Source organism: Bos taurus, chromosome 19 (genome assembly GCF_002263795.3).
Source record: "Bos taurus isolate L1 Dominette 01449 registration number 42190680 breed Hereford chromosome 19, ARS-UCD2.0, whole genome shotgun sequence".
Classification (NCBI taxonomy): domain Eukaryota; kingdom Metazoa; phylum Chordata; class Mammalia; order Artiodactyla; family Bovidae; genus Bos; species Bos taurus.
The window spans coordinates 17,541,285-17,554,720 of NC_037346.1; the positions used below are offsets into that span (position 1 = coordinate 17,541,285).

At 41.0% G+C, this 13,436-nt stretch overlaps 1 protein-coding gene across 1 annotated transcript in view; it reads left to right on the forward strand.

The window, feature by feature from the left end:
- Positions 1-13,436, forward strand: part of MYO1D (myosin ID) — a 360,182-nt gene that overhangs the window by 210,461 nt on the left and 136,285 nt on the right. The window contains 1 exon segment of the mRNA NM_001075838.2: positions 6,058-6,171. Within this exon segment, the coding sequence (NP_001069306.1) occupies positions 6,058-6,171 (114 nt within the window).

Here is a 13,436-nt window from a genome sequence, read left to right on the forward strand (position 1 = left end):
GCTCCACCACCAGAATAAGTTCAGTTGCTCAGTTGTGTCCAACTCTTTGCCACCCCATGGACTGCAGCACGCCAGGCTTCCCTGTCCATTGCCAGCTCCTGGAGCTTGCTCAATCTCATGTCCATCAAGTCAGTGATGCCATCCAACCATCTCATCGTCCCCTTCTCCTCCCGCCTTCAATCCTTCCCCGCATCAGGGTCTTTTCTAATGAGTCAGTTCTTCGCATCAGGTGGCCAAAGTGTTGGAGGTTCAGCTTCAGCATCAGTCCTTCCAATGAGTATTCAGGACTGATTTCCTTTAGGATGGACTGGTTGGATCTCCTTGCAGTCCAAGCAACTCTCAAGAGTCTTCTCCAACACCACAGTTCAAAAGCATCAATTCGTAGAAGGAAAGAAATCTTAAAAATTAGAGCAGAAATAAATGCAAAAGAAACAAAAGAGACCATAGCAAAAATCAACAAAACCAAAAGCTGGTTCTTTGAAAGGATAAATAAAATTGACAAACCATTAGCCAGACTCATCAAGAAACAAAGGGAGAAAAATCAAATCAACAAAATTAGAAACGAAAATGGAGAGATCACAACAGACAACACAGAAATACAAAGGATCATAAGAGAGTACTATCAACAATTATATGCCAATAAAATGGACAACGTGGAAGAAATGGACAAATTCTTAGAAAAGTACAACTTTCCAAAACTGGACCAGGAAGAAATAGAAAATCTTAACAGACCCATCACAAGCATGGAAATTGAAACTGTAATCAAAAATCTTCCAGCAAACAAAAGCCCCGGTCCAGACGGCTTCACAGCTGAATTCTACCAAAAATTTAGAGAAGAGCTAACACCTATCCTGCTCAAACTCTTCCAGAAAATTGCAGAGGAAGGTAAACTTCCAAACTCATTCTATGAGGCCACCATCACCCTAATACCAAAACCTGACAAAGATCCCACAAAAAAAGAAAACTACAGGCCAATATCACTGATGAACATAGATGCAAAAATCCTTAACAAAATTCTAGCAATCAGAATCCAACAACACATTAAAAAGATCATACACCATGATCAAGTGGGCTTTATCCCAGGGATGCAAGGATTCTTCAATATCCGCAAATCAATCAATGTAATACACCACATTAACAAATTGAAAAATAAAAACCATATGATTATCTCAATAGATGCAGAGAAAGCCTTTGACAAAATTCAACATCCATTTATGATAAAAACTCTCCAGAAAGCAGGAATAGAAGGAACATACCTCAACATAATAAAAGCTATATATGACAAACCCACTGCAAACATTATCCTCAATGGTGAAAAATTGAAAGCATTTCCTCTAAAGTCAGGAACAAGACAAGGGTGCCCACTTTCACCATTACTATTCAACATAGTTTTGGAAGTTTTGGCCACAGCAATCAGAGCAGAAAAAGAAATAAAAGGAATCCAAATTGGAAAAGAAGAAGTAAAACTCTCACTATTTGCAGATGACATGATCCTCTACATAGAAAACCCTAAAGAGTCCACCAGAAAATTACTAGAAATAATCAATGACTACAGTAAAGTTGCAGGATATAAAATCAACACACAGAAATCCCTTGCATTCCTATACACTAATAATGAGAAAACAGAAAGAGAAATTAAGGAAACAATTCCATTCACCATTGCAACAGAAAGAATAAAATACTTAGGAATATATCTACCTAAAGAAACTAAAGACCTATATATAGAAAACTATAAAACACTGGTGAAAGAAATCAAAGAGGACACTAATAGATGGAGAAATATACCATGTTCATGGATTGGAAGAATCAATATAGTGAAAATGAGTATACTACCCAAAGCAATTTATAGATTCAACGCAATCCCTATCAAGCTACCAACAGTATTCTTCACAGAGCTAGAACAAATAATTTCACAATTTGTATGGAAATACAAAAAACCTCGAATAGCCAAAGCGATCTTGAGAAAGAAGAATGGAACTGGAGGAATCAACCTACCTGACTTCAGGCTCTACTACAAAGCCACAGTTATCAAGACAGTATGGTACTGGCACAAAGACAGAAATATTGATCAATGGAATAAAATAGAAAGCCCAGAGATAAATCCACGCACATATGGACACCTTATCTTCGACAAAGGAGGCAAGAATATACAATGGATTAAAGACAATCTCTTTAACAAGTGGTGCTGGGAAATCTGGTCAACCACTTGTAAAAGAATGAAACTGGACCACTTTCTAACACCATACACAAAAATAAACTCAAAATGGATTAAAGATCTAAACGTAAGACCAGAAACTATAAAACTCCTAGAGGAGAACATAGGCAAAACACTCTCCGACATACATCACAGCAGGATCCTCTATGACCCACCTCCCAGAATATTGGAAATAAAAACAAAAATAAACAAATGGGACCTAATTAACCTTAAAAGCTTCTGCACATCAAAGGAAACTATTAGCAAGGTGAAAAGACAGCCTTCAGAATGGGAGAAAATAATAGCAAATGAAGCAACCGACAAACAACTAATCTCAAAAATATACAAGCAACTCCTACAGCTCAACTCCAGAAAAATAAACGACCCAATCAAAAAATGGGCCAAAGAACTAAATAGACATTTCTCCAAAAAAGACATACAGATGGCTAACAAACACATGAAAAGATGCTCAACATCACTCATTATCAGAGAAATGCAAATCAAACCACTATGAGGTACCATTTCACACCAGTCAGAATGGCTGCGATCCAAAAGTCTACAAATAATAAATGCTGGAGAGGGTGTGGAGAAAAGGGAACCCTCTTACACTGTTGGTGGGAATGCAAACTAGTACAGCCACTATGGAGAACAGTGTGGAGATTCCTTAAAAAACTGGAAATAGAACTGCCTTATGATCCAGCAACCCCACTGCTGGGCATACACACTGAGGAAACCAGAAGGGAAAGAGACACGTGTACCCCAATGTTCATCGCAGCACTGTTTATAATAACCAGGACATGGAAGCAACCTAGATGTCCATCAGCAGATGAATGGATAAGAAAGCTGTGGTACATATACACAATGGAGTATTACTCAGCCATTAAAAAGAATACATTTGAATCAGTTCTAATGAGGTGGATGAAACTGGAGCCTATTATACAGAGTGAAGTAAGCCAGAAGGAAAAACATAAATACAGTATCCTAACGCATATATATGGAATTTAGAAAGATGGTAACAATAACCCGGTGTACGAGACAGCAAAAGAGACACTGATGTATAGAACAGTCTTATGGACTCTGTGGGAGAGGGAGAGGGTGGGAAGATTTGGGAGAATGACATTGTAACATGTAAAATATCATGTAAGAAACGAGTTGCCAGTCCAGGTTCGATGCACGATACTGGATGCTTGGGGCTAGTGCACTGGGACGACCCAGAGGGATGGTATGGGGAGGGAGGAGGGAGGAGGGTTCAGGATGGGGAACACATGTATACCTGTGGTGGATTCGTTTTGATGTTTGGCAGAACTGATACGATTATGTGGAGTTTAAAAATAAAATAAAATCTAATTTAAAAAAAAAAAAAAAGCATCAATTCTTCGGCACTCAGCTTTCTTTTTAGTCCAACTCTCACATCCATACATGACCACTGGAAGATCCATAGCTTTGACTAGATGGACCTTTGTTGGCAAGATAACGTCTCTGTTTTTTAATATGCTGTCTAGGTTGATCATCGTTTTCCTTCCAAGGAGCAAGTGTCTTTTAATTTCATGACTGCAGTCACCATCTGCAATGATTTTGGAGCCCAGAAAAATAAAGTCTGCCACTGTTTCCACTGTTTCCATGAGATGCCATGGAAGTGATGGGACCACTATCTATTTGCCATGAAGTTATAGGACCAGATACCATGATGTTAGTTTTATGAATGTTGAGTTTTAAGCCAACTTTTTCACTCTCCCCTTTCACTTTCATCAAGAGGCTCTTTAGTTCTTTGCTTTCTGCCGTAAGGGTGGTGTCATCTGCATATCTGAGGTTATTGGTATTTCTCCCAGCAATCTTGATTCCAGCTTGTGATCCATCCAGCCTGGCATTTCACATGATGTACTCTGCATATATGCTAAATAAGCAGGGTGACAATATACAGCCTTGACATACTCCTTTCCTGATTTGGAACTAGTCTGCTGTTCCATGTCCAATTCTAACTGTTCCTTGTTGACCTGCATACAAATTTCTCAGGAGGCAGATCAGGTGGTCTGGTATTCCCATCTCTTAAAGAATTTTCCACAGTTTATTGTGACCCACACAGTCAAAGGCTTTGACATAGTCAGTAAAGCAGAAGTAGATGTTTTTCTGGAACTCTTTTGCTTTTTTGATGATCCAACAGATGTTGGCAATTTGATCTCTGGTTCCTCTGCCTTTTCTAAATCCAGCTTAAACATCTGTAAGTTCACAGTTCACATACTATTGAAGCCTGGCTTGGCAAATTTTGAGCATTACTTTGCTAGCGTGTGAGATGAATGCAATTGTGTGGTAGTTTGAACATTCTTTGGCATTGCCTTTCTTTGGGATTGGAATGAAAACTGACCTTTTCTAGTCCTGTGGCCGTGGCTGAGTTTTCCAAATTTGCTGGCATATTGAATGCAGCACTTTCATAGCATCATCTTTTAGGATTTGAAATAGCTTGACTGGAATTCTATCACCTCCACTAGCTTTGTTCATAGTGACACTTCCTAAAGCCCACTTGACTTCACATTCCAGGATGTCTGGCTCTAGGTGAGTGATCACACCATCATGATTATCTGAGTCGTGAAGCTCTTTTTTGTACAGTTCTTCTGTGTATTCTTGCCACCTCTTCTTAATATCTTCTGCTTCTGTTAGGTCCATACCATTTCTGCCCTTTATTGTGCCCATCTTTGCATGAAATGTTCCCTTGGTATCTCTAATTTTCTTGAAGGGATCTCTAGTCTTTCCCATTCTTTTGTTTTCGTCTCTTTCTTTGCATTGATCACTGAGGAAGGCTTTCTTATCTCTCCTTGCTATTCTTTGGAACTCTGCATTCCAATGGGTATACCTTTCCTTTTCTTTGCCTTCAGCTTCTCTTCTTTTCTCAGCTAATTGTAAGGCCTCCTCAGACAACCATTCTGCCTTTTTGCATTTCTTTTTTTTTTTGCTGATGGTCTTGATCACTGCCTCATACAATGTCACAAACCTCCATCCATAGTTCATCAGACACTCTTATCAGATCTAATCCCTTGAATCTATTTGTCACTTCCACTGTATAATTGTAAGAGATTTGATTTAGGTCATACCTGAATGGTATGGTGGTTTTCCCTGCTGCTGCTGCTGCTAAGTCGCTTCAGTCGTGTCTGACTCTGTTCGACTCCATAGACGGCCTCCTACCAGGCTCCCCCGTCCCTGGGATTCTCTAGGCAAGAGCAGTGGAGTGGGTTGCCATTTCCCTCTCCAGTGCATGAAAGTGAAAAGTGAAAGTGAAGTCGCTCAGTCATGTCCAACTCTTAGCAACCTCATGGACTGCAGCCTACCAGGCTCCTCCGTCCATGGGATTTTCCAGGCAAGAGTACTGGAGTGGGGTGCCATTGCCTTCTCCAGGTGGTTTTCCCTACTTTCTTCAATTTAAGTCTGAATTTGACAATAAGGAGTTCATGATCTGAGCCATAGTCAGCTCCCAGTCTTATTTTTGCTGACTGTATAGAGCTTCTCTATCTTTGGTTGCAAAGAATATAATCAATCTGATTTCAGTATTGACCACCTGGTGATGTCCATGTGTAGAGTCTTCTCTTGTGTTGTTGAAAGAGGGTGTTTGCTATGACCAGTGCAGTCCCTTGGCAAAACTCTGTTAGCCTTTGCCCTGCTTCGTTTTGTACTCCAAGGCCAAATTTCCCTGTTATTCCAGGTATCTCTCGACTTCCTACTTTTGCATTCCAGTCCCCTATAATGAAAAGGACATCTTTTGGGGGTGTTAGTTCTAGAAGGTCTTGTACCGGCCCCTAGATGTTTTCCTGGCAGATCGTTTGATTTCATTCTTGATGAGATATTATGGTTTACTTTTTTTTTTTTTCTTACAGGTGAATCGATTTAGTAAGGTGGAAGATCGAGCAATTTTTGTCACTGACCGTCACCTGTATAAAATGGATCCCACTAAGCAGTACAAGGTGATGAAGACTATCCCTCTATACAACGTAAGTGTTCTCTGCTTCACTCTAAACAAAGGATTCTTAACCTGGTTCTCATGGACCCCTAGGGTGTCAACAGATCACAAGAACCTTTGGGGCTTTAGAGAGCCCATGAATTCCTGAAATGTTCAGCCCGTCTCCTATTTTATGCAGAAGAACAATTTCCTGTATGGAGTATCCAAAGCTTCAAATAGAATAACAAAGGCACATTTTGTTTGAAAGTGTAGGACTCTGCATTGTATGTGACCTTTCTTTATCCTACTCAGAGCTTAACTACGGTGACACAAAATGTATTTCCTTATTGATTTATCATAAGGCTTGTTTTTATGTGGAAGTGGAATCAGGTAAAGAAATAGTAGAGAACAACTTTATGAAACCATTACCTCTCTTTTACACATGCAGTCATGTCTGACTTTTTATGACTGCATGGACTGTAGCCCACGAGACTCCTCTATCCCTGGGATTTTGCTGGCAAGAATACTGGAGTGAGTTGCCATTTCCTTCTCCAGGGGATCTTCCCAACCCAGGGCTGGAACCCACGTCTCTTGCATCTCTTGCATCGGCAGGCAGATTCTTTACCACTTGCACTTCCTGGGAAGCCCCTGAATCTCAATATGAAACTTTAAAAAAATTTTTATTCTGCTCTATGGGATCTGCTTAACAAGTAACTGTTCTGATTCTTGAAAAAGATCCCCCTGGACTGCTGGATCTTTCCATGTCTCAGGTGATTTTTCTATCTGTTAGTTCTTAGAGAGAGAGGTCTGTGTTTGTCCAATCATGAGATCTAGGAGGAATATTATTTAAAGATTGTTTTAAATCCTTTTGGCCTCTGCAAAAGGAAATAGGAAACATATTGTTTTACAGTTTTTTATTTTGTTAAATTAGGAGTCCTGTTGGTTGTGAGGTTCAAGGAAGGCAAGCTGTTCCTGGCTTTGCTAAATAACTTAGAACATTGCTGCAGGCTTATTGCCTGACGATGGAGTTGAAGTTTGACTGCATCACCTGGTCCCCCCACTGCATATGCATACATACACACTTTTCTCCCTTTTGGTTCAGTTCAGTCGCTCAGTCATGTGCCAACTCTTTGCAACCCCATGGACTGCAGCACGCCAGGCTTCCCTGTCCATCACCAACTCCCAGAGCTTGCTGAAACTCATGTCCATCGAGTTGGTGATGCCATCCAACCATCTCATCCTCTGTCGTCCCCTTCTCCTTCTGCCTTCAATCTTTCCCAGCATCAGGGTCTTTTCCAGTGAGTCAGTTCTTCACACCAGGTGGCCAAAGTATTAGAGTTTCAGCTTCAGCATCAATCCTTCCAGTGAATATTCCAGACTGATTTCCTTTAGGATGGACGGGTTGGATCTCCGTACAGTCCAAGGGACTCTCAAGAGTCTTCTCCAACACCACAGTTCAAAAGCATCAATTCTTCAGTGCTCAGCTTTCTTTCAGTAAAAAGGCTAATGTATTTCAGCTTAGAAGGAAATGATGTTCTAAGACATTCTCGATCATAGGTAGTCTTCTTAGCAAAGACCTATAATCTCATATCAATCACCATTTAAGCCTATTAACCCCATAGTCTCGAAGAAGGAGATGAAGGAAGATGAGGGAGAAGGTCACATTTTGTCAAAGTCTAGTAAAATGTGTATTTCTTTTTCTTACTTTCTACTAAAGAGAGAGCAATCAGGTGCATGATAAAAATCCAGTAAGTAGTTAAACAGGTCTTTGAACTGAAGTTATTTTCTGCCTTTTTCATGTTGACTGGTGTATAGTTATAGTCACTGTTCCTCTTCATCATCATCATCATCATCATCATCATCATCAATGTTATCAATAATGTATTTTTTTAAAGTAACAATGTTTAGGTAAACATAAAGGTAAATTGAGGTCAGTAGGCAGGACACACACTGTCACCGACGCTGTCACCCACATCCCTTTGATGTCCTTTCCACTTTTGTACATTCCAGCCTAACTTCCAGTATCCAGCATCTTTGTTCAAAGGTCCCCACAGACTGCTGGGACCCTTGACTGGAAATAATCCCCACCCCTAGCCACCTACATGACTAGTGGGTGTGGGCATATAAATCCTCCAAGCCGCACCATTCATTGTCCATGATAATTCTGAAGTGTGTTTTACATTATTTGCAGGAGCTTTTCTATAGGAATAAGCTGTGCTGCCCACCATAGTAGCTGCTTAATAATGGGCCCTACTGGCCACCCTCCCACCCTGAGCCACCTCCCCACTCCCTTCCCTGGCTCCCTGCACCTCCTGGATCAGTCCTGAGGCTCCTCAGCCTTTGTGCTATAATACTAAGTCGCTTCAGTTGTGTCTGACTCTTTGGGACCCCAGGGACTGTAGCCCACCAGGCTCCTCTGTCCATGGGATTCTCCAGGCAAGAATACTGGAGTGGGTTGCCATGCCCTCCTCCAGGGGATCAGCCCCACCCAAGCATCAAACCTCTCAGGAGGGAGCATATTGAATGGGGCTGGGGACTTCCAGCCGCGTCTGTAAAGATGTCCTTCAATCTGAAGCAAATACAGCCAAATATTAAGTCTGAATAATAAGGATGTGAATATTATTTTATTCTTTACCCTTTTTGTATGAAATATTTTGAAATTTTAAAGTTTAAGGAGGCTTCCCTGGTAGTCCAGTGGTTAAAACTTCGGCTTCCAATGCAAGGGGTGCAGGTTTGATCCCTGATTGGGGAGCTAAAAATCCCACATGCCTTGGGGCCAAAAAACAAACAAACAAAAAACACAAAACAGACGCAATATTGAAACAATTTCAATAAGCCTTAAAAAATAGTCCACATCAAAAAATCTTTTAAAAAAGAGTTTACGACAAGGAAGCTTTAAAAATGATAATGCTCATGGCAGGGATGAAGAAGCTGAGAGGAGATGGAGAAAGATTTCAGTCTTAACCAAGTTGAGTTTCAGACACTGATGACACTTGTAAGTAAACATGCCGTCGATCACTGGAGTCTAACATTGTATAAAACAGCATAGCATTCAGCACTTAGGATAAAAATTTAGGAGCAGACACATGTATAATTTGAGGCTGAAATTATCAGTCTAGAGGGAGAAGGGGCAGATGATTCAAGAACATCATGCTTAAATGGTGGGGAAAAGAGATTGACTAGAGGAAATGGAATGAAAAAGAAATCTCCGCTCTTTCTGGGCCTCCGCTTTCTCCTTTCTCTTCTAATGTGCCAAATGAGTTCTAATTTCTCTCCAGTTCCATAAGGTTATGAATTATTCCAGGAAGGAAAAGAACTCTGGAAACACTGTGTTTCAGAATCAAGTTGGAAAGTTTTCAGAAATAAGGGTAATCAATAAAAACCTAACTACTGATCCCACCCTTTGCTCCTCTCGTTCTCTGCTCTTCCTTCCTGCTTTTGCCCAGCTGCCTGTCCTGTGTCAGTGAGATTTTCTGGCTCCGGGGAACAGATTGTGATTGTGGGAAGGGGGAGAGAGATTCCCTCTGTTCCTCTCGAGTATCTGTGGCTGGACTAATAGTAAAGTTGACACAAGACAGATTAACAGGAGGAAACCCAACTTAGTTTTATGGGCATCAGGCAGTTCAGTCGCTCAGTCATTTCCAACTCTTTGCGACCCCATGGAAGCAGCATGCCAGGCTTCCCTGTCCATCACCAACTCCTGGAGCTTACTCAAACTCACGTCCTTTGAGTCAGTGATGCCATCCAACCATCTCATCCTCTGTCGTCCCCTTATCCTCCTGCCTTTAATCTTTCCCAGCATCAGGGTCTTTTCTAATGAGTCAGTTCTTCTCATCAGGTGGCCAAAGTATTGGAGCTTCAGCTTCAGCATCAGTCCTTCCAATGAATATTCAGGGTTGATTTCCTTTAGGATTGACTGGTTTGATCTCCTTGCAGTCCAAGGGACTTTCAAGAGTCTTCATCAACACAGCAGTACAAAAGCATCAATTCTTCAGCATTCAGCTTTCTTTATGGTCCAACTCTCACATCCATACATGACTACTGGAAAAATCATAGCTTTGGCTATATGGACCTTGTCAGCAAAGTAATGTCTCTGCTTTTTAATGGGAGATCGTAAAAAGATGCGCAGAGAATGTCTAAGAGTGGGTAACTTAATATCTTTGTGTATAAAGAAACAATAAATTTGTGAGGATTTGGAAGGACAAAGAAACTAGGTTCGGGCATGATTATGAGGAATTTAAGCCAAGGGGTGAGCCTGGGAGGTAAATTAGTGAAGAAGGAGCAAGGTTTATTTATACAGGCTTCTCGGACCTGAGTTGTCTGTCTTTGGTCCTACTGATGTCTTTCTCTGGGTCCAAAGAGGGCACCTTTCATACGGGAGATTTATTTCCTGGTTTTAGAGAAACGGAGAGGAGGGTCAACGTGTCCTTTTTGCATTGGCTGCTTCTTAAGTAACTTTAATTCAAAATACTCAATATGCCATTGATACATATTTGGGGGCCTGCCCTAGGCCCCAACATGACCATATACCGTACTATTTTGATTTGTGTTTAAAGAAAGGATACGCACGGTAGTAAGGGAAAGAAATCTCATAGGAACCCAGGGCACTATTCAGGTTTTAAGGCAGCTCTGAGAGACCATGTTATCCTGTGTCCCGCCCAGCAAAATGATGCTTAGATGGTGTCAGTTTCTGCCACTCTCTATCTCTACTTTTCTTTGTGTGTCTTCTTTTTTTTAATGTTTATTTATTTAGCTGCTCCAGGTCTTAGTTGCAGCACGTGGGACCTTTTCCTTGTGGCATGTGGGATTTTTAGTTGCAACCTGTAAATTCTTAGTTTCGACGAGAGATCTAGTTCCCTGACCAGGGATCGAACCTGGGCTCCCCTGCATTGAAAGCATGAAGTCTTAGCCACTGAACCACCAGGAAAGTCCCTCTTTGTGTGTGCCCTATCTAACAATTACCTTTCTTGCCATCCAGTCTGGGCCAGTGCTAGGCTAAGGTATGAATCCTTAGCCAACCCAACAAACCATTAGAGTTTCATTCTGCAGTGACACTGAATAGTGTCTCTGATGAGGCCTCACCATGGCAACCAGTTCTGCACGATCCAAATTGGTCCTTCAGCTCCTTGTTAAGCATTTGCAAATCTATGCGTAGTCTTCCCTGACTTCTCCTAGCATAGCATGAGTAATGACTAATTCATTTGAGGGTATAAATGATCTCTTCTCCCTGCAATTTTTGACTGTTGTCCTTAAGGCCCGAGTCACATTTGGACCTGCTGAATACTGAGGGTAAGTCATTAGGTTTTCCTGGTGGGAAAGTGCCAGTGGGAGAACAGTGCTTCAAATAGGCCATAACCAACCATCTCATCCTCTGTTGCCCCCTTCTTCTCCTGCCCTCAATCTTTCCCAGCATCAGAGTCTTTTCCAGTGAGTTGTCTCTTTGCATCAGGTGGCCAAAGTATTGGAGCTTCAGCTTCAGCATCAGTCCTTCCAATGAATATTCATGGTTGATTTCCTTTAGGATTGAATGGTTTGATCTCCATGCTGTCCAAGGGATTGTCAAGAGTCTTCTCAAAGCTCCACAGTTTGAAACCATCGATTCCTCGACTCTCAGCCTTCTTTATGGTACACCTCTCACATCCGTACCTGACTACTAGAAAAACCATAGCTTTATAGCTGGATAATTTTGGGACCATTTTGGTATAATTTTGGGACCATTCCCAAAATCAAGATATAAGACTCAAAAAAAAAAAAAAAAAAAACCCATATGCCCCCTCCCAGTCACTATCTCTTCTTTCCTTTTCAGAGGCATAATTTTGCCCATTTTGAACTTAATGTAAGTGAAATCAAACATTGTGTATTCCTTTTTGTGTTTCTTTCAACATTATGTTCATGGGAACATCTATGTGGTTTCCTGTAATTCTAGTTTGCTCATTGTCACCGCTTTGTAGTATTTCCTTGTCAAATACACCACAAATTGTTTATCTGTTCACATCTTGATGGATATTTGAGATTTTTAGAATCATTGTTATGCATGTGTTTTGGTATTGGTATGATGCATACTTTTTTTATAGTTTTTTTTTAATTTTAAATTTATTTATTTTAATTGGAGGCTGAACACTTTACAATATTGTATTGGTTCTGCCACACATCAACATGAATCCGCCACGGGCGTACACGTGTTCCCCATCCTGAACCCCGCTCCCACCTCCCTCCCCGTACCATCCCTCCGGGTCATCCCAGTGCACCAGCCCCAAGTGATGCATACTTTTTCATTGGACAAGTACCCAGGCATGAAATTGCTGTTCAGTAGATAATTCCAGTTTTCCAAAGTGGTCACACTGGTCTACAACCCTACCCCACCCCCAACATGTGAAAGTTCCAGTTGCTCCATTTTCTCTCCAACACTAGGTCCTGACAGTCTTTTTTTATTTTTTAATTTGTGTATAGTTGGTTTTTAATGTTGTGTTAGTCTCTTCTATACAGCACAGTGAATGCACTGTACATATACACGTATCCCCTCTTTTTTGGGTTTCCCTCACATTTACGTCACCACAGAGCACTGAGGAGAGTTCCCTGTGCTACACAGTAGGTGCTCATTACTTGTCTCTTCTATACACATTATCAGTCGTGTATATATGTCAATCCCAATCTACTTCTTCCCACCCTGCCCTTTCTCCCTTAACTGCAATACACAGTGAAATCAGAAAGAGGAAAGCAAATATCATATATTAACGCATATACGTGAAATCTAGAAAAATGGTATAGATCTTATTTGCAAAGCTGAAAGTCCTTTGAATTTTAGCTATTCTGGTAGGTGTGGTAGTTACACATGTGGGGGACGGGTCTAGCTTTACTGAAATATAACAGACACATAGCATTGTGTAAGTCTAAGGTGTGTTGACTTGATACATTGATCTATTGCAGTATGTTTACCGCCATAGCGTTAGATGACACCTCCATCACACCACGTAATTGCCATTTCTTTTTTGTAGTAAGAACACTGAAGAGCTGATCACTTAGCAACTTTCAAGTTATGTAATGCCGTATTAGCTGTAATCACCATGCTGTATAACAGGCCCCAAGAACTTACTCATCTTCTAGCTGAAGTTTGTGCCCTCTGACCAACATTTCGTTTTCCCCACCTCCCCCTGAGCCCCTAGTGACCCCCACTCTACTCTCTGTTTCTCTGAGTTTTTCATTTTTAGATTCTACACATAAGTGATATCAATAGCAGGGGTCCCGAACCTCTAATCTAATGCCTGATGATCTGAGATGGAGTTGATGTAATAACAGAAATAAAGTGAAAGTCACTCA